This window comes from Stomoxys calcitrans, chromosome 3, assembly GCF_963082655.1.
Source record: "Stomoxys calcitrans chromosome 3, idStoCalc2.1, whole genome shotgun sequence".
Classification (NCBI taxonomy): Eukaryota; Metazoa; Arthropoda; class Insecta; order Diptera; family Muscidae; genus Stomoxys; species Stomoxys calcitrans.
Genome location: NC_081554.1, coordinates 126,664,103 through 126,686,544, shown reverse-complemented (window position 1 = coordinate 126,686,544; position 22,442 = coordinate 126,664,103). Strand labels below are relative to the sequence as shown.

The window sequence follows — 22,442 nt, the reverse complement described above, 5'->3', positions numbered from 1 at the left end:
ACATTGCTCCAAGTGCTCCAACCACAATTTCCGCCTATGCTTGATGACTTCAGCTCGCTGATCCTGGTGTTAGTGGGGTCCATACAACGAATCCCATCACGCTCGTCTGCGAGTACCACTGCCTGCGCCGGGAAATTGGGCCGCACTTGGGTTTTCGACCAGCTGGTATAAAGCGAGCGGCTGCTGCTTTAAGGATGTTTCGGAATTTCCTCTCGGCAACTAGCACATCTGAGGAGGGTTGCAGTCCACTGAGGCGGCGATTGGTATACTCTCTGAAGCCAGCCCAATCATCTTCTGATTGATAAACGTCCGGCGCTCAGAGGTTGTGAAGTCGGGTGGTCGGCCGATGGTGAGAATTATGCGGCTTGCCAGGATACGTCACTCAGGAGATAAGGGGATGCAATGGAAATGTCTGGCGAGCTGCTGCACCTCCTCGTAATCCTAGTGGAGGCATCTTCATTCACCGTGCAAAACGTGGAGTCTTCTGCTCTGCCGAAGCCATGTCACTCTGGGAGAATGCCATGAAATGTGATGCGCATTAAAGTCTCCTAGAAGCAGACGATTATGGCCAGATAGTAACCCATTTATGTCGGGGTTGTAAGCTTGGCCATTAATTGGGACACAGCTACCAATCGGCGATATGTACACGTTGTATAGCTCCATCTCGGCAGTGCCGGACTTGATTTCTGTCCTCATGCATTCCATGTAGGGGTCACTAGCGCAGACGAGATGGGTTTATACTGCTCGGAATGGTGTATGACTAAGGCCAATCCCCCACCCATTCCTTAAGCGATCCTTACGTAGCACATTGTATCCGTGACAACTGTGCTGCAGGCATTCGCCAGCTTTGTCTCCTGGATCGCTGCGACCAATATGTTGTTCCGACTCATAAAATCCACAATCTCATCGATCTTGCCACGGAGACCGTTGCAGTTTAGTTTCAAAAATTATACACTGTTGCTCATATTGCAGTACCGGAGAGTTCGGGGGGTCACATGGTCTGAAGACGAGGACGCAGAAGGCGACGTAGACGACACTTGTTACCCAAGGTGCTGGCTATGTTCGTGCAATAAAAATGCTGTCAAATACATACCTTTTGACAAATACAAATAACTTGAATCGTAGAGCGAAGGGGTTTGGAGATTATCTCAAATCAAGTGGATTTGGATTCTAGTGTAATCTTGGAAATATTTACTGGAAAAGTAGGCGAACAGACCTATTATTTGCCATAGGTTTGCCATCATGCTCTATGAATAAAGGAATTCCCGTCAGCTGGTTATATCGCAGACAGCTGTGTTACCACAACTTTTGACAATTTCATTTTATTCTTTTTATCTTTTCTGTCTGCTCTTGATATTCGTAAATATTTTGATTCATATCACATTCAAAGAGAATGAAGAGAAATTGTAAACTCTGGTTCCACTTGCAGTATAGTATTCAAAAATAGCTTGAGGAAAAAAGTTATTACCAATATTTATCATCCACGCCGTTAAGCCATACGAAATTTGTCATCAAAGCGAGATAAGCCAAAATAAAGATCAGGTGATAGACGATGCAAGGTGGGACAGGAGAAAGTTATTTTTGATTCACCCAAAACAAAAAACAATCTGCCGTTTTATTGGTGTTAATCATCAATTTTTTGGTTTTAGCATTTGCTTTTTAATAGTACTAAGCACTATACGAAGAAAAAATTCGCCAGACCACATAACGTTTACAGACTGATAGCAGCTGAGCATCTGTTCAGAGCAGTTGATTTTTTGCCTTTGGAAACCAATCACCATCGTTGTCGCGGTCTTTGTTGTCTACTGAACTTTTATTTGTTTGTGTTTTTTTTTTTGTTTTGAGGTGTTTGCTTTTCGTCTATTGCTTTTGGCCTTCATAACTCAATTCGTTTAACTTGGTGCTGCTGTTATTTGGTTAGCCAGTAGCCAGTTAAAAATTAGCTGCGGTTCGGAAATAGGCAAATGAAAGTGAAATTCTCCGCTACTTGTATAACTTAAAAGCCCATTTTGTGTTTTAAATTCATTTATTCCAACGCTTAGCTACAAAGAAATCTGTTAAATAATTAAACCATCAGTGGAATATTTATATAAATATATAAAATAAGACGCAATCAATACTAACGTTATTGCCATCGAATTTTCACAGGAAGTCATGACAGAGGACAATAAAGCGAAAAAGCAAAAAATGTTCATTGAAGATGAAGACGAAGGCAGTGAGTCATTATGGTGGTCCATGCCGGACCCAGTGTTAATAAAAGTATTTGCTCTTCTGGAACCTAAAGACATTCTAAGCGCATCTGCCACTTGCCGCCGTTGGTATGAGGTGGCCAATGATACTATTCTTTGGAAGCATCAATTTCAGCAACACTTTTCCACTGATCCCTCGATACCCCTTAAACCAGGTAAGTTGTGCTCAAATGAATATTGAATGATTCTATGCGTTCATAATCATATTAATTATTGTAGGTGCCTCATCTTGGAAAGATGAATACGCACGTTTAACATCCCGCATACCTTTTGTACAGACTGAACGTTTGCAAGGCCATGCCCATCAAGTTTTGCATGTCAGCTTTTCTCATAATGGTGAAATGTTTGCCACATGCTCCAAGGATGGCTATGTTATTGTAAGTACATATCTAACTCTCATTAAAAGTTTTTGCTATGAAGTAAAGATGTGCGCGTTATTGATTTTGCACTCACGCTCACGAGAGAAAATGTTACTCACGGACGCTCCCGCCCGACTTTTTTATGTGGACTCACGTTCACGCACGCTAACGGGACAACAAATATTTGAGTCACGCACGATCACAAAAAGCTATGACTCACGAAAACTCACGAGTCACGCTTAAACAAATTGTTTTCCTTGAAGCGAATAAAACTTTTTTCCATGCGTCTGAAATCACACAGCATTTGAACGTACGAAAACTAATATATTAAAATGTATCAGCCCCGCATAACCACTTATTTGCTCTTATCATTTTTTATCCCTCTGTAGACAGATTCGTACGTTAAAATACCATATGATTTGACAGCAAGCAAAACAATTGGTTTTGTCGTAATTTTCTTATTAACTCATAAGGCTGGTACTATGTTCGCATTTCGTGCAAAGGTTGCGGATAGTGAAGTGCACCATACGGAGTAGCTGCAACTGCAGTCGCGGACAATCAGCGGTATCGAGCGGAAAGGCCGGACGGCACCGACTCTTGCACAAATACTGTGTGCCTATGAAGCTCGATATGACAAGGCGGGTTATTGGCGCCTTTAAATAACCAATAGCCACCATGTTCCCGCGGCGATCGGTCATGCCGGCATATGACGCTGAAACCCTTTATTCTGGCGATATTTGATAGGTATTTAGTCAGGGGGGGATCTCGGCATGCTGAAGTAGGATAGGTACGGCCACAGCTCCATTCTAGATACCATAGATGCGGAGGGTAATCTGAGGAAATATCAGACTCTCATATCAATAGAACGACACCGATGGGAATAGGACATTTAAAATTCGCTTTTCCGATATGGATTAGTGGAGGGCAAATGCTGTGTTTGCGAGATGGGTCTTCATGGATGGGTGCCAGTCTAACGGTCTAGATTTAAAGGGGGCGCTCTCTGGCTCCCATTCTTACTATTTCTTTTATTTGTATATAACTGCTGGATATGGTCCGAGGTTTCACATCTTCTTCGCTTTCCTTTCTTTCTACCGTATCCTGATGAGCAGTCCATTTCACCTAACTTAGCCTTTCCTTATCAATGATTGAATCGAACAGCAATTATTGATGAGAGAAAAGTCTCCTTGTTTCTGAGCCCGAAATGCGTGTTGCATATGAGGTTAGATTTAGTTAATGATAAACGCATTTAACAACCTCTATTGCTATCCGATACCCTCGAAAAAAAAATGGTTTGAGAAATACCCATGAAAAGAGCTGCCTTGAAAAATTCTAGGTCAAGTTAGGATTGAAGTATACCAATGCGTAATTGGAGTAAAGAGTACACGTAATGCATTGGGGAAAAATTCAAAAATGTAAAAAAAAAATTTTTAAATTCAGAAGGAAGGTCGTTTTAGTGTATCGTTGCACTTAATCGTTTCTATATGTAAAAGGAAAAGCCTACTACTTTTCCAACAGTTGCGGTTTTATATCAAAGTCATGAAGAATACACTTTTCGTCGCTAATGGTCATTAAATATTAAGAAAATAATTTTTTCGTTATAAAAACATAGTGACTTAGAAATAATAAATAATTTTTCGAAAAAAATTAATTTTTTTAATAATGTTAAAAAAACTTAAAAAAATGATACATTAAGTGAATCGAGTGTTAGAAGTTAATGGTTTGGCGCACAAGACAGTACGTAACAAAAAGAGAAGAGGAAGAAAATCGGTGTGCGTGGAAAGAACGAATCTTCGGACGAGTGTTAAGCTCTTTCAGCGATAGTTCCTTCCAGTCGACCACTTCTGTCCTATACAGTAGCCCAGAATGAAAGACAGAATAAGAAGAATCGCTCCTGATTCGTAATCGTCTCCAGAACTTTGAAGGCCGCCGCAAAAAATCCGACTGAAAAATGCTGCACCCGCCACTAGACTTCCAAAATTTTTTGCAGAAAAATTTTGCTCATGAAAATTTCAATAAGGAACAGGGACAAACTTCTATCATATCAATGAATGCGGTCCGATTCAAGTTTAAGCTCAATGATAATGGACCTCTTTTCTATAGTCGAGTCCGACAAGAGTGCCGCAGTGCGACACCTCCCCTGCAAGGGATATCTGCGAGCACCATACAGGCTGGAACATTGAGGTTCAATCTGTGTGGTGTTCATTGCTGTCACGAGAAGCTTACCAGCGAGCTATCGAGCGAGTCCATAGGTTACGGATAGTGGAGCCTTTAAATAACCAATGGCCAACTTGCAACCGCGGCGATAGGTCCTTTGGATCGGAACGGGCACCTCCACATGAAAATGAGGCTACAGCCACAAATACCTCTTTGGAAAGAATTTTTTTCATAGCATAGTACCTCACAAATGTTGCCAACAATAGGAGGGGAAAACCACCATTGCAATTTTTTTTTTATGGTCTCGCCAGGTTTTGAACCCAGACGTTCCGCGTCATAGGCAGACATGCTTACCTCTGCGCTACGGTGGCCTCCCTTAGAATCCTTAGAAAGATCCTAGCCTTAGTGCCCCCATCCAAAATGAAAACAATTACAGTTTATAATTGACCTCTAAAGTGAGGTATCGGCCTGAAGATGTACCTACTATTGATATGTTTTGCTGAAAATATTAAGTTTAAGGTTAAATGGGAAGCACATTCCGAAAAGTGAGTTCACTCGAAGGCCAGTCCGGCCAATTGTGACACCCTAGCGAGAAAAAAAAAGAAACGGAAAAAGGAAGACCTGGTGAAAAATCATGATGATGAAATACACTGCTCTCCGCTCCGTCCGAAGAGGAGATAAGGATATGGAAATTTAAAAATACATGTGCAGGTGGCGATCCTCGTCAAGCTCGTTCCGGTCTATACAACCGATCGCCGGGGAAACAAGATGGCCATTGGCTATTTAAAAGTTGTATCAAGCATTATAGGCACCGAGCCCGCGCCACCCGGCCTCTCACTGAAACCCTCCACTCGATATCGCTGAATGTCCGCGACTGTAGTTGCAGCTACTCCGTATTGAGCATTCCACTATCCGCAGCCCATGGACGCGCTCTTTAGCCTGCAGCTTAGCTTCTCATGATAACGAAGAACACCACACAGATTGGAGCTCAAAGTTCTAGGCTGTGTGATGCTTATAATTATTCCGTGCCGGGCCAGCATTGGTTGCTATTGTAGCAGTGTGTTGTGCACTGAGGCATGTTGCACCTTGCCGATGAAAGAATCCATCGGTTCAATCCGGTACTTATAACCGGCTGCCATGGGATTGGCACACGGACAGTATAAACAGCTTCATGTGGATTCGTTCGACTGCCTCTATTTCAATTAGGGTTGGTACTCTATTGGGCTTTTCAAACAACTTTAAACAACTGTCAATCTCCATATAAATAACGTTTAAGCTAAAAACGGGTGAAATAAATAAATGCCGTAAGAAAAGCATTTAAAAAGAATTAATTCTAGTGTAATATGAATGTAAGATTGAGTTAGTAAAAAAATTTCATGTAGTCATGTTGAAAAAAGCCATGATATTTTGATAAAGTTTTTCGCAACAATTCCGAAAGCTGAACACAATACTCTGCTGTATTTGATCTTTGATGATACACACACGAACAGAGTTTAGTCTTTTCAACAGTATTAATGTGCTCATCACTGGTTTATAATGAAAATCTTAACTCTTTTTCAGATTTGGAATTCAGATCATCCCTGCACAGAGAGATACTCGCACAATATGAAACAATTTAGTTGGAAATATACACAGTACTCACAGTTTAATCAAAGCGATACTCTGCTCTTGGTCTCTGGTGTACATTTTGGGGCTCCGCACAGCACATCTGGCGAAATTGTGGTATTCACCGTTGGCGGTGATTGTGAGTGACTTTTGAGATGTCATTTGATGTGAATTCAATTTCTGTTTTCTGTTTTTTTTTTAAGACTCCCATCTACGATGTCGTGTCCGAAATCGTCCATATGATATATTTGGCACATGGTTTAGTGATCAATATTTAATATCCGGCGAACTTCATTGGCTGGCCCATTTAGTAAGTACGTCCGTATTGTGGTTAAATAAGGCAAATCAGGAAGTGGATTCGGAGCATGTACCCATTATGAATCAATTGTATAAATTTTACAACCGCAACGCTAGTTCGGTTAGAGCCATTATGATGGCTAAATGCCCCTGGTTAGATGAAACAAATGATCCACTGGCGGAGGAACCCAGCTCGGCAGATGTAAGTCAATATAGAATATATACAATGTCTCAGAAGTAGGTAGCTATATAATAATTGTTCCCCCAACAGAACGAAGATGTAGATATGAAACAAAATTCACCTGCCATTGATAGTGTTGATGGAGGCTCAGCGGGCAATCCACTCTCGCATATAACATCTGTTAGACACTCGGTTGAACAGAACAGTTCGAATGATGCTATGGCTTCAACATCACGGCATCGTCAAACTAAATCAACTGATGATATATCCATATATTTTGCTGATGAATATCGTCGTCGGTTTAATGGGGACAATTGCCCTCTAGACTATGAAGAAGAAGGGGATGATGTGGAGGTGGATGATGTGGCGGAAGCCGTAGAAGAATATGATGATATGGAAAATTCCATACCGAAATATTTAATTTTCTCAACGGGTTCTAAAACGTATACGCCTCATCAGATTGGAATTAAACGCATAAACCATGTAACGTTTCCCAAAAAATTGGATCCGGGACCCTCACTAAAGGAAAGAGTGGCAGCACGAAAAGAAAGGGTTGGTTTTCCAAGCATAGGGAATTTTCCATCTTAAATGTCACCGATGTTTTTCTTTCAGAATCAAATGCGCGATCCCGATCCCGACTGGAATAATTATGAATCTGTATCAGATCGTTTCGATAAAATCGATAAAGTAATAGATTTACATGGTCACATTATAGGAATGGCTTTAAGTCCCGACCACAGGTTATTTTATTCCCTTGGATGGTGAGATTTCATATCTTATAACAAAGACGATGATAAAAAACTTTTTTTTTCTAAAACTTAGTGATGAAGTAAACGCAATAAGATATGAAATAAACTCCACAGCTTTCTATTATCTCAAACAATTAAAAAAACAAATTTTATCTGCTTTTCAGATATCTTTATGTTAATACCCGTCCCTGGCCCCAAGACTATGTTATATCAAATCCTTTGGAACCGCCGCCAATAGCACAAGAAATTGACATACATGTCATCGATTTAATGACTTTGAAACGTGTGGGAAATATGCTACGTGCCCATAAAGCATATACACCCAGTAACGAATGTTTCTTTATATTCCTGGATGTCTGTGATGATTATGTAGCAAGGTACTGTCATATCACTACGTTGTTAAAACAACACCAATTTTTAATCTTTTGTCATGCTTTTAGCGGTGCCGAAGATATGCATGCCTACTTATGGGACCGTTACTATGGTATTTCATTGGCCAAATACAAGCATACAGATGTAGTAAACAGTGTGGCTTTCAATCCAAAAGATTCTCAAATGCTTGTAACTACCAGCGACGACTACTCCATTAAGGTAAACTAACGAAAAATTTCAAGAAAATCTTAAGCAAGGCAGTTTTTTTAACTTAAGATTAGGCAAATTGACAAATCTTCATCACATTATTATGTTAAAACATCAATAAGTACGCCAATTCTTGGACATGTTGTTGTTATAGCCATTTCATGTGGAGGTGGCGATCCTCGTCAAGCTCCTGTAGTTAAGCCAACACGTTCCGGTCCAAAGGACCGATCGCCGCAGGAACATGGTGGCCATTGGTTATTTAAGGCGACATTAACTCGCCTCGAGCATCATAGACACTCAGTATTTGTGCAAGAGCTGGTGCCGCCCGACCTCAAGCTAAAACTCCGTATGGGGCATTCCACTATCCGCAACCTGTGGACAGCAATGAATACTGATAGGACCTCAATGTTCCGGCCTGTGTGGTGCTCTTAGCTATCCGTGCCGGAATTCTTGATCATATTTAGATTACTGGGTACCAAAAACCCAAAAAATAAAAAAGTGTAAGGCATTGTACTGATTGACTCAGAAACACTTCCTGCTACGGTTCAGTCATGCCCGTCTGTCCATGTTTACTCTCCGAAATTTTATGAATCTAAGCTAAGAGCTTCCTCCAGTCAGCCAGTTCTGGAACCACAAAAGAGGATAAAAGGCTTCAGGGCCCCCTTTAATGACATCTGATAAAGGTTAAACGTCTTTTTACGCTAGCGCAACTATTCCGACCATCTGCTATTCCCGGCACGGGATAACTATGAGAACCACACAAGTTGGAACTTTGAGCTCAAATCTGTGTGGTGTTCTTTGTTGTAACACGATTTGATTTGATTTATTTGTTTGTTTTCACATACAACAGGATTTTAAGTATCTAATAGGAATAGTATGCGATATTACAATGGTAAGCAATTTAATTGATCACAACAAGATAAGACAGTTGATCACAACAAGATAAGAAGAAAAAGGCAGAATGATTATCACAACATAGTACGACTTTAAAACTACATGCATAATAGAGGATAAAACAGGAATTTAATTGTAATTGAAAAAGCAAGGATTCAATTATTTGATTAAAAAAAGCTTATGACTTTTCGTGATTTTTCGAACATCTAGCTCGCGATCATATTCAATGCTTTCTACTTAAAGAATAGCATGGCAAAGAACTTATAAAAGTTGAGCAAGTGTGTGTTATTATTCAAAACACTTTGACTGGCTTGGTGCATAATGATTTCTGATACGCCATGCATCTTCATCAACACCTTTGTCAAATTGATTACCTTATTAACGATTTTTCTGAAGTGTATTGCCTTGCCTGTGTATCGATGGTGGCAGTGAGTTCCATAACCGCATTGCATAAACGAAGTATTGGCATTCTGATATAAGCTAGCGACAGCTAGGCTGGAATACTAAGATCCTCCGGTTTGTTCTTCCAAATTGGTATTTATGGAACAGATATTGTGGAGATTTATCATATACAATTTTATGAAAAGGGCAAGGTTTTTAATATTAAGGAAATCCCTAAGCTTCATCTCAAAAAGACTTTCAAAGTAAGGTGCACAACTCTCATACCGTTTTATTCGTCTTGTACTCCTGGAATCACATGTAAAGGGTGATTTTTTTGAGGTTAGGATTTTCATGCATTAGTATTTGACAGATCACGTGGGATTTCAGACATGGTGTCAAAGAGAAAGATGCTCAGTATGCTTTGACATTTCATCATGAATAGACTTACTAACGAGCAACGCTTGCAAATCATTGAATTTTATTACCAAAATCAGTGTTCGGTTCGAAATGTGTTCAAATTTTGACAAATTTTGTTCAGCGATGAGGCTCATTTCTGGTTGAATGGCTACGTAAATAAGCAAAATTGCCGCATTTGGAGTGAAGAGCAACCAGAAGCCGTTCAAGAACTGCCCATGCATCCCGAAAAATGCACTGTTTGGTGTGGTTTGTACGCTGGTGGAATCATTGGACCGTATTTTTTCAAAGATGCTGTTGGACGCAACGTTACGGTGAATGAAAAATTCAATGATTTGCAAGCGTTGCTCGTTAGTAAGTCTATTCATGATGAAATGTCAAAGCATACTGAGCATCTTTCTCTTTGACACCATGTCTGAAATCCCACGTGATCTGTCAAATACTAATGCATGAAAATACTAACCTCAAAAAAAATCACCCTTTACTACAAATTTCCCTTCCATAGAGGAAAACATGCAGTATACGGATTTAGCCAAGAGGAAACGAATGTTTTGGTGTAAATGATTGAGTCTGATAGAGTGCCCAAGCATCCCGAAAACTTTTCCATGAGATAGCAATTATGTGATCACTCCACTTGAGAGGTTTGTTCATTAGTAAACCCAGATTTTTAGATTTATCAACAAATTGGATCTCTTGATCGCCAATTAAAATGATTGCATCAGAACTGATGTTAGCAGACAATTTGACTAATTTGGGTTTATTTAAAGGCTATTATCAAGAGCCCAGGTACTTATGGCACCTCCGATTTTAGAAAATGCTTCTGGTATTTGCGACTGGGGACTGCTTAAATTAAGTTTTGTATCATCGGTTTATATGTGCATTGAAGTATATTTAACACGAGACAGGAGATCTTTAACGTACAACAAAAAATGCAGCGGTGCCAGAATCGAACCCTGTTAAGCTGCAAAGGCCGGTACATTGCATTTCCAATTGTAACAGTTGCGTACGTTCCTGGAGGTAGTTGGAAAGCAAAAAAGCATCAGTGGACAAAGAGCTAAAGAAACGATTTAATTTATAGCACAGGGTTTCATAATTAACACAATCAAACGCTTTGGAATAATCCAGAATTATTAGACATGTAACCATTCCATCATCTATATTGGATCTTATGTCTTCTGTGACATCAATCAGGGCAGCTGTATTTCGTTCTGAATTTAGACTGCTTATTCGAGAGAAGTCTACGTTCATTAAGATGGTCACAAATTTTATTATGAAATATTTTTTTAAAGCCATTTCCATTTTTGTGTTTGGGAATTGTACAACTTTTGAGCTTTTCCATGCAGACTGATTATGACTAATCATTAATATGAAGTTGAAAATATGTGTAAGATGTTGAAGTATGTAGCGCAAAGTAGCTTTGACAAATTTAGGATGTCGATTATTTAGCCCAACAGCATTTGATTTTATCATTGTATACATCATCTGGTCGAACACACAAAAATTCAAAATTGTAAATTTGGAAAATATCTGCACATTATATGCGGATTTTATATTATGTATTCGACGATGGTTAGGTTCAGCATTTGATGGAATGTTTAAAAGGTGGCGTATACCACATAAAAGTTTGCATAAATACTAAATTCGGGTGCTACACCGATTCCTATTTCACGGATGCGATTCCATTTAATTTCGAGTCCATTGCCCTACTAAATTTACCAGCAGCGAAAGCCAGTTATTTGGTTTTCGCACTTTGTATTGTCTTTTCTTAATTCGCTGTGAAGTATTTCAGTTCAGGGTGACGTTGATGGATACCAAGCAATGGTTCTGATTGGTATTGACTTGGCAAAACCCAGGCTTATCTTGGTCTTCCTCCACGCGGTCTCACCTGATCGTTTTATATGACAGCTATATTTAAATATAGTTCGATTTTGACCATATTTGGTCCTAGTATCTGGGGGTCCACTGCAACTTATTGTTCCAAATTAAAATGAAATAGGACCATAAATTACTTGTGAATGGAAAAATATATATCTGTGCCAAATTTCAGCTCAATAGCTCTATTTTTAAAGACGGCCGGGCAGATACGATGACATCGGTAAATCGTGTAAGACTTCGACGACGATCAAATTATATAAACGTACTAGCTGACCCGGGCCCGCTCCACAGCGCCTTCTTTTACTTTATATGGAACAAAAGTTTCCTTCGAATATTTATTTTCGACAACGAAAGATCTTTACGAAAATATTGGGTTGCCCAAAAAGTAATTGCGGATTTTTTAAACGAAAGTAAATGCATTTTTAATAAAACTTAGAATGAACTTTAATCAAATATAAATTTTTTACACTTTTTTTCTAAAGCAAGCTAAAAGTAACAGCTGATAACTGACAGAAGAAAGAATGCAATTGCAGAGTCTCAAGCTGTGAAAAAATTTGTCAACGCCGACTATATAAAAAATCCGCAATTACTTTTTGGGCAACCCAATAGTATATCGCTTGACTAACAGTTTAACAATATAAGTGCTTTTATCTGAATCCCATATAATCTTTATTGGTGTACGAATTTAAGTTTGGATGTAAGGTGTACACCATTCTTAAAATACTTCATTTCAGCCCGATATTCTCATGATGTCTGATTTAGTGGTGTTTTCGAGGGAGAGGTGGTCCCCCAGATACTTGGCCCTGAAAAAATATCAGCATCGTGCTCTTGTCTCAAATACCATTTATTTAAACCCCATATTGCCATTGGCTGAAGAGGAGTTTACAGGATGAGGCGTCCCCCAAACACATGGCCCCAAAATAGGTTATCCAATTAGTTTTCTAATCTCAAATACCTTTCATTTGAGCCACATATTGGCATGGTAGGTAAATATGCCCGATATATGGGTGTTTTGGGGAGTGGGGTGGTCCCCCAAATTCTAAGCCCTAAAAATATATCAGCAACGTGCTCTATTCTCATATATCTTTATATCATTTATTTGTACCCCATATTGCCATTGCCATCAAGATTGGACATTAAATTCGTTTTCTAATCTCATTTAAACTCCTTATTGCAAAAGTCAGCAAATATGTCCGGTTTGGGGTATTGGCCCTAAAAACTATGAATATTTAGTTCCACTCTCTTTAAGACCCAAATTGTCTTGGTGAGCAAATACGTTTTATTTGGGGGTTGTTATGGTGGTGGGACGTCCGCTAGACAGTTGGCCCCTAATGTTGATATCAGATACGTGGTCTACTCCCACATACCTTTCATTTGAGCCCCATATTTCCATAGTCACAAACATGACCGGCTTGGGGGGTGTTTTGAAGATTGGGCGGCCACTAAGTGATTTGGCCTTAAAAATAAATATCGGATTCGTGTTCCACTTTAAAAAACCTCTTATTTGAGCCTGATATTGCAAAAGTCAGCAAATACTTACTATTTGGGTGGTGTTGTGGGGGTGGCGTGGCCCCTTTTCCCGAATATTGATATCAAATACGTGCTTTACTCCCAAAGACCTTTCCTTTGAGCCCCATATTGCTATGGTCGTAAATTTGTCCCCTTTGAGAGATGTTTTTGGTGAGAGGCGGCCCTCCAAACACTTGGTCCCATATTTGGATATCAGATTCGTATTCTACATTCAAATACCTTTTATTTAAGCCCCATATTCCAATGGTCTGTAAATAAGTCTAGTTTGGGGGTGTTTTGGAGAAGGGGTGGACCCCCAGAAACGTGGTCCCACATTTGGATGTCAGATTCGAATTCTACTCGCAAATACCTTTCATTTGAGTCCCGTGTTGCCATGGTCGGTAAATATGTCCGATTTAGGGGTGGTCCCTCTAGCACTTGGTTTGACAATTGGATATCAGATACGTTTTCTCAACCTAAATACCTTTCATTTGAGTCCCATATTGTCGTGATTGGTCTTAATATATATTCGGTAGGTTTTAGGGTGGGGCGGCCGCCCTAGGTACACCATCCGAAATATGGATACCAAATTTTTATTTGTAGGGTACTATATGAGAACACACAAAATTTCGCTTAAATCGCACCACCCATCTCCGAGATCTGGCGTTTCTGAAAATTAAGATAAGGGGGAGGGTCCGCCCCCTTCAGATATCAAAAAATGTAGTACCCTATTTGCACCACGGGGTCATTATGCACCATCTGTGGAAATTTCAAGAAAATCGGTTCAGCCGTTTGAGTCTATAAGGAACACACAAATATACAAACAAACACAAATTGATTTTCATATATAAGATTGTTGGGTCGGAAATGGATATTCGGATGTGTTACAAACAGAATGACTAAATACATGTATACCCCCTATCCTTTGCTGGTGAGTATAAAAATAAAGTTGCTCCAGAAATCTATCGAAATCGAATTGGGTCAACCATCCGACCAAACCCTTAAAATTAAAAAAAATCCCACCAAATTTGTAGAAAACCCCTAAACTGTAATGCTGATCAGTACACAGAAAAAATATAGACCTATATTTGACCAATTATATATGGAATTGACTTATAAAAAACTTTTTAAACAAGGTGTTAATTTCTTTAACAATTGCTGACATAGAAATTCGATTTTCTTTTGTATCACGGTGATTGGTAACCAAGGCGTACATTGAACATATTTTTAATTGTACGAATTAAATATTTATTAAATAGTACAAATTATGCATTGATCAAGATTATATTGTGTTCCCTTGCACCCATATCTGTTGCGAAGACAAGTGAGAATGAGTCATATCATATACAGACATAAAGTGTCGTGGGTAGTCAAAAAATATCAAGAAAATCAGAAAGTGTAGTGTTTCTATCTCTCCATAAAATATAATTTATTTAATTATAATTGTAAAGTAAAAAAAAATATGAAAAACGTTACGCTGAAATAGTGAAGAGCGGAAAAAATAGGATGTGAATAAATAGAATAGACAAATTCCCAACGAAACAAATTGGAGAACATTGAAGAATGCAAACGCGGTATATATACATTGTAGGACAAAATAAAGTGCGGTTGCGTACCCTTCTGCACTAATCCTCAATATTTTTTATCTACGTGTTTTATTTATTGTCCCGTTATTTGTCGGAGTGCCTCAATTATATCCATAAACATTTGAAATGTTTAATCACGTTCGTTCAGGTTTCTGATGTAAAGTAAAAGTAGTGTAAAAAAGTCTTATGCGTTTTTTTATAACTCGTGAAAGTTATAATATATTCCTGTTTTTTTTCAAAAATTGTGGTTAGTTATTGAAAAAAAAAAATAATTTGTAGCAAAGTACCTAACTTTTTCATTCAATATTACTTAAATATTTAGAAAATAAGCATGGACCAATACTACTTTACTTTTTCGAAATGAAGCCCTTACCCGAAACTCAAAAAGATATGTGGGTACAAGATCGCGAAAATGGGATGAAATTGAAAGCTTTGAGTTCCAAGTATAAAATATCAGAATCCGGGGTCAGAAAAATTATTGGTTTGTATAAAATAAAGAAGTGAAATAAAAGTTTGAAAAATGTTGTGTTAGAAAACTTAAGACAACTAAGCTTGAAGATGAACATATTGCAATTCTAGCAAAGAGAAATTCTTTTACGACAGCCAGAGATATAAAAAAGAAGCTAGAATTAAATATTTTGACTCGAACTGTCCAAAGAAGACTTAATGAAAGGGGTTTAAAAAGTGCCTTCGCGAAGAAAAAACCTCTCCTACTAGCAGCCAATAGAAAAAAAACGATTGGCTTTTGCAAAAAAGTATATAAATATGTCTGAATCATTTTGGAATAAAGTTATTTGGATAGACAAGTCAAAATATGAACTAAAAAATTGCAAAAGTTGGAAAAGAGTGTGGTGTGAGCCAACACAAAGGCTAAAATCGAAAAACCTTATGCGTACTGTAAAACATGGTGGAGGAAGCCTCCTCTTCAGGAGTTGGTAGGCTCGTAAAAATTTACTCTAAAATGACTGGAGAGCACTATGTTTATATTTTGGAAGAAAATCTTTATAGCAGTGCGGAGGAAATGGACTTGAGGAGTTCATCCTTCAACAAGACAACGACCCCAAGCACACAAGTAAGCACGCTAAAAAACATTTTGAAGAAATAAAGTTGAAACATGAGAATCGCCCGCTCAAAGCCCTGATCTAAACCCCATAGAGCATCTTTGGGCTATCTTAGATAACAAAATTCCAATGGAATCCAGATCAAATCTTCAAACATTTTGGGAAAAAATACAAAGTGAATGGAGGGCAATTCCAACCAATACTTTTAAGAACCTTGCTTTAAGTATGCCGAAAACATTGAGAGAAGTCATAACTAGCAAAGGAGGAGCAACTTCGTACAAAAATTTAAAGTTATTTAATTTTTTATAATATTTATTAAAGAAGTGTTACTTTATTTTGTCACTTAAAATTCCTTATGTGCCATATAATTTATATTATAAATAAAAAACAAAAAAAAAAAGAATGAATTCAATGTTTACTTAATTATTAGATACAATATTTATCGAATTAAAAATAAAACTATAATTTATAAACATTTGAAAACAACAAATATATGTTTCAATCGAAAAATTAAAAACATTTAAAACCGCACGTTCTGATTGATAAACGTCCGGCACTCAGAGGTATGAAGTCGCGAGGTCGGTCGATGGTGAGAACTAAGGGAGGTGGTCTGATCCGAAAGAAATGATGGCTGGAGAAATGATCTGGAGAGCTGCTGCACCTCTTCGTAATTCTAGTGGGGGTATCCTCATTCAACGTACATAATGAAAAGCTTTCAATATGCTCTGCCAAAGCTACGGCCTGCTTGTCGTTACCTAGGGGAAAATGCCTTTAAACAAGAAGCGCATTAAAGTCCGCCGGAACCAGACAGTAGGCCTGTAAGCTGGGCCATTAAGTGGACAGAACTACCAACTGGCAGTACATACACGTTATATAGCACAGTACCGGACCTGATGGTTATCCTCTTACATTCCATCTTGAGTTTAAATTATCGCTCGAAGAAAGACGGACTAATTGGTCTGTAGTTCGTGGACCTGTATGGCTCGGGTTTCCCGTTCTCAGGATAAAAACCATATTAAACTTTCTTCAATTTATAGTCAGAAAGCCTGGCAAAACGCAAATACTTAATGGCAGCCGGTTGTGCGTACCAGATTGACCCGATGGAGTTCTTCATCGGCAAGGGCTGCCGCCTCAGTGTACAACACACTGCTAAAACAACAATAACAACCATCAATCAATTCTTGCTTAGTAGGAGTTGAGGTGGCTGCATTTGACGGAACGTAGTTGAACCAGAACTACTCTGGTTTGCCTGGGGAGGTTAATTTCTTCAGGAACAATGGGAGGCGGTCGTTCTCGAAGAAGGACATACACCCGGTAGCTATTTACCGCATCTGCTACCGAGTCTGCTTGAATGATGTCTAGACCCGCTTGATATGCCGTCTTCATCACGCTTGATATCACGTCTTGGCTACTGGTGTGAGTAAGGAGATCGATCTGTACGACTCCTTCTTACTCGGGTCTTTTCCAGGCTTCAGTAGCGGGATCACTCTGCCCATCTTCCAAACATTGAGTGAGTGTATAAAGACAGATCCAGGACAGTTGCAAGATACTCGACTCCAGATTGACACAGCTTCTTCAGCATCAGTGTAGATTTCGTCGGGGCCCAACGCCTTTGGTGACTTGGCGCCACGGATCAAATTCGTAGCCTCGTCCGCGGTAAATTGTGATGGCTGCGGCTCGGAGACCACGGATACGACGAATGGCTCTTCTCCTAGCCCTGTCACTCTCGGGATGCACAATAAATTGACGGTTGGACAACTTGGACCACCTCTTGGGATCAGTCAGAGTTACTTCGACTAAGGTGACTGAGGTCCTGTCGTTCCGTCTACCGGTGTTCGAGATTAGCTATGATTTCTTTGACACTTACACCGTTTAGTCATTGTTCCATTTTTATATCCTCCACAATAGGATGGGTATACTAATTTCGTCATTCTGTTTGTAACTACTCCAAATATTCTCCTGAGACCCCATAAAGTATATATATTCTTGACATCGCGACGTCGCGACATTTTATGTTGATCTAGCAATGTCCGTCAGTCCGTCTGTCTGTCAAAAGCACGCTAACTTCCGAAGGAGTAAAGCTAGCCGCTTGAAATTTTGCACAAATACTTCTTATTAGTGTAGGTCGGTTGGTATTGTAAATGGGCCATATCGGTCCATATTTTGAGATAGAGTCCATATAAACCGATCTTGGGTCTTGACTTCTTGAGCCTCTAGAGTGCGCAATTCTTATCCGATGGAATGAATTTTTGCACGAAGTATTTTGTTTGGATATCCAAAAACTGTGCCATGTATGGTTCAAATCGGTTCATTACCTGATATAGCTGTCATATAAACAGATCTGGGGACTTGACTTCTTGAGCTTCTAGAGGGCGCAATTCCTATCCGATGTGGCTAAAATTTTGCATGACGTATTATTCTTACTTTCAACAAATGTCTCAAATAAGGTTCAAATCGGTTCATAACCTGATATAGCTGCCATATAAACCGATCTGGGATCTTGACTTCTTGAGCCTCTGGAGGTCGCAATTATTATCCGATTTGCCTGAAATTTTGTACGACGGATCCTCTCATGACCATCAACATACGTGTTTGTTATGGACTGAATCGGTCTATAGCCCGATACAGCTTCGATATAAATCGATCTCTGTATTTTACTTCTTGAGACCCAAGGGGCGCAATTCTTATTCGAATTGGCTGACATTTAAAACAGGTCTCCAACATATTATTTAATTGTAGTCCAAACCGGACCATATCTTGATATCGCTCTAATAGCAGAGCAAATCTTTTCTTATATCCTTTTTTGCCTAAGAAGAGATGCCGAGAAAAGAACTCGACAAAAGCGATCCATGGTGGAGGGTATATAAGATTCGGCCCGGCCGAACTTAGCACGCTATACTTGTTATTTCTTAGTTTTAGATATTATTTCTGTATACATACGTTAAAGTGTATCTATAAATAGGATAACTATGAGCATCACGAAGGCCGGAACTTTGAGCTCCAATGAGGATCGCCACCTCCACATGCAATTGTGGCTGCAACAACAACATAAATATGATAGTTGGCTTCAATAAACATGTTGGAATAAATAAATCGAAAGCTTAGCAAAATGCTATTCATAATAGAATAGATGTAAAGATTCAACCCGCCCACACTTGTGTTTTTCAAGTTTAGATTGTTTTAAACCCTTGTTTAAATACTGAAAGCTCGATTATGATTTTGGACCAGTGATGGGCACACTAACACAATTGAAAATACAAATTTGTGTTTGTGTGAGGAACAGTAAAACCCGAACGATCAACTAAGCCAGGTAGCTTCGTAAAATGACAACATTGAGTCAATCGAACGAAGCCACATGAATTAATTAATCAAGTTATGAGAAAAATCATATAATTTGTTTTTCCATTCTTCGGCTCGGTATCGCATGCTACATCTTTGTTTTGAACTTTTCTGATATTCAAATATTTGTACTTTTTTCTGCAGATTTGGCGATCTCGTGCAGTGGCAAAAAAACTTAAAATTGACATGACAAACAACGATGAAGCTTTCGATTTAAAGCTAAACACGACCGCTTCCTAGACAAAAATGTAATTTTTACCGATGACTACAAATGCAAATAAATATCGTTTTATTTTAATTTATTTCGAATTTCTTCTAGACTAAATTAAAAAAAGATTATAATAGTGTAGTTATTATTTGATATTAAGAAACAACTTCATTTAGCGTTAAACGAATAAGACACCAACATTTTATTATTCATTTATTTCAACTCATATTCTTTATTTTTTATTATATGTATGCATATATTTTCAATAAAACATAAATTTAATTTTTAATTAAGACTATTTTTTACAATTCAAATTGATACTAAAAGGGAAGTATACTACATGGTGAATTTGTCTTAAAAATGTAAGGTAAACGGTATTTCATTTTCCTTTGATTTCGATGAAACAATGGATTTTATGAATTTAAATTAATACTCGACAAAATTCTTAAAAATGATTACTCTTCACTGGCGCCATGATGATTATGTTCCTGACATGGTTCGTTGTTATCCTGCTCGTCGCCATTGCCATCGTGTTTACGATTTCTTCGTCTCTTCTCTGGATGGCCAAAGCAATTTTCACAATCTTCGTCATCTTCAGATGAACTTTCGCCGAATGCAACTGGTTTCTTATATATGCAACAACCTGATATAAATATGATAAGATTAACCAATTTTGAAAATTATAATTGGCTTTTATTTTTTAACTTACATTTTGATTTCTTTTTACCCATATGCTCGTTATCAACAGTGCCTTCCTGCCAACCAACCTTTTTGCTAGGTTTTGGCTTATTTAGCCGTAATCGTAAAACGGGTGGCGCCTATAAAAAAATAAAATTAATTAAAAGGAAAGAGCGATTCACTTAGTGAAGATAATATGTGTTTTATTAGGTTAATCTTGCAACCAACAAACATCGGTATCGAGTAAAAGGTAAAAAGGATGGCGCTGAACGCCTGGGTTCGAATCCTGGCGAGACCATCAGAAAAAAATTTTCAGCGTTGGTTTTTCCTTCCTAATGTTGACAACATTTGTGAGGTACTATGCCATGTAAAACTTCTCTCCAAATAGATGTCGCACTGCGGCACGCCGTTCGGACTCGGTTATAAAAAGAAGCTTAAACTTGAATCGGACATTGAGCTTAAACTTGAATCGGACTGCACTCATTGATATGTGGGAAGTTTGCCCCCGCTCCTTAGCGGAATGTTCATGGGCAAAAAAAAATTTGCATTGTGTATGAAATAGTTTGCGCAGAGTTCAGCATGTTCATCTATGACGCACAATGGCAAGCCATTCCGATGCGGCAATTAAGAAAGAGGTCCCTTATCTTTGAGTATAAACTAGCACTCATATATGTATATGAGAAGGGGATATTTTCTTAATGAAATGTTTATGGGAAAATTTGCACTGGTAGATCACATTATGGACATATTGTTTACATCTTAGTTGCTGATATATTTTATCTGAGAGGGTCTTTTGATAAGATAAATATGGTTTTTAAAAGACATTTCAACTACATTTTTTCAAATAAATATGGTTTTATTTTTTTCCAGTGCTTTGGGAAAAAATAGTGAGAAATTATTAAAACGACTTTTAAGCCACAGTAAAGCAGAGGTCAACCTACACACTAGCAAACAAAATTGGATGATATTCTGGAGAAAAAAACTATATATTATATAGCAGGGATGACTTTTCTATTAACGCTTGAAAGAAAACCTAAAACAGTTATTATTGTTGAAGCCACATTTGTATGTGGAGGTAGCGATATTTGTCAAGCTCGTTCCGGTCCATAGGACCGATCGCCGCGGAAACATTATGACCATTGGTTATTAAAAGCCGCCAATAACTTCCTTGTCATATCGATTACCATAGGCACTCATATTTCAGCAAGAGCCGGAGCCACCCGGCCTCTCACTGAGACTCCACTCGAGTATGGATTCGCTCGGGATTTCTCAGCTGAGCTTCTCGTAAAGACGATGACCACCACCCGGCACGGGATAGCTGTGAACATTGAGGTCCAATTTGTGTGGTGTTCATTGCTGTCATGAGAAGCTTAGCTGCGAGCTAACGGGCGCGTGGCATATGGAATAGCTGCAACGGCAGTCGCGGACAAACAGCGATATCGAGCGGAAAGTCTCAGTGAGAGGCCGGGCGGCACCGGCTCTTGCACAAATACTAAGTGACTATGATGCTCGATTTGACAAGGAGAGTTATTGGCGTAACAAATGGCCACCCTAATCCATCGGCGATCGGTCATTTGGACCAGAACGAGCTTGCTCACTTACAGGAGCTTGACGAGGATCGCCACCATCACATGAAAATGTGGCTACAACAACGATGACCACCACACCAATTGGAACTCGAAGCTCCAACCCGTGTGGTGCTAGTCTTCTTAAAATCTTAAAAGTCTAGCTACATAGCCATATTTCCAAACTAAATATGTCGGTTTTTAAATATTCCTTTAAATACTCACCGGTGCATCCGTGTCCTCTCTAATCAAAATTTCTGTTTGCGTTATACTAGAGGAGGGTTCTGAAGGAACCACTACAGCATCCATAGTTGGCTTTTTTAATATTCTAATTGTTCGTTGTTCTTCTTTTTTATATACAACGTTTATTGTCAATAAAATGTAGCTCTCGAATAAAAGAAACTAATCAGCTGGTTTTGAGAAAACATTAAGTCTGTTCGCGTACATTTCTAGTTAAAATGTGTCAGTAAAAATTTGTACCTTATAAAGCTGAGTATTCTGTTCAGTTTTTTAGGCGGAAAGCTGTCAAACTCCACATAAAAAAGTCAGCGGAACACTGGAGGAAAATACAATATGTGGAAAAGTAGTACTCTGTTTATAGTGTGGTAATGCTTGACATCATTGTCGGTATCATTCTGATTTTAGTGGTTTCAATGGTTAGTTTTCTTTTAATTTATTTGCGAAAAAATAATAAAACCATAAGTGCAGATAAAAACGTCTTTTGGTGTGAAAATAAAAACAAAATATAACTGTCAAATT

At 38.6% G+C, this 22,442-nt stretch overlaps 2 protein-coding genes across 9 annotated transcripts; one reads left to right on the top strand and one right to left on the bottom strand.

Annotated features, from left to right (window-relative positions):
• The first annotated feature begins 1,345 nt into the window (after window positions 1-1,345).
• LOC106092861 (F-box/WD repeat-containing protein 5) lies at window positions 1,346-19,729 on the top strand. 8 transcript variants are annotated; one of them, XM_013259794.2, is made up of 10 exons: window positions 1,346-1,542; window positions 2,149-2,404; window positions 2,469-2,626; window positions 6,323-6,506; window positions 6,571-6,866; window positions 6,936-7,397; window positions 7,458-7,585; window positions 7,759-7,971; window positions 8,035-8,185; window positions 19,377-19,729. In XM_013259794.2, exons 2-10 carry the CDS (start codon window positions 2,155-2,157, stop codon window positions 19,470-19,472), a joined length of 1,938 nt encoding a protein of 645 aa, XP_013115248.1. In that variant the 5' UTR covers window positions 1,346-1,542; window positions 2,149-2,154; the 3' UTR covers window positions 19,473-19,729. The 8 variants fall into 8 exon arrangements, with proteins under 8 accessions (XP_013115248.1, XP_013115247.1, XP_013115253.1 ...); XM_013259793.2 differs by having other exon boundaries at window positions 1,346-1,559; XM_013259799.2 differs by lacking the exon at window positions 1,346-1,542 and adding an exon at window positions 1,669-1,791.
• On the bottom strand, window positions 19,641-22,094 carry LOC106092862 (E3 ubiquitin-protein ligase PPP1R11). Its single transcript, XM_013259800.2, has 3 exons — window positions 21,909-22,094; window positions 20,150-20,258; window positions 19,641-20,083 (listed from the first exon to the last, which is right to left on the bottom strand). Exons 1-3 carry the CDS (start codon window positions 21,990-21,992, stop codon window positions 19,896-19,898), a joined length of 381 nt encoding a protein of 126 aa, XP_013115254.1. The 5' UTR covers window positions 21,993-22,094; the 3' UTR covers window positions 19,641-19,895.
• Between the last annotated feature and the right edge of the window lie 348 nt (window positions 22,095-22,442).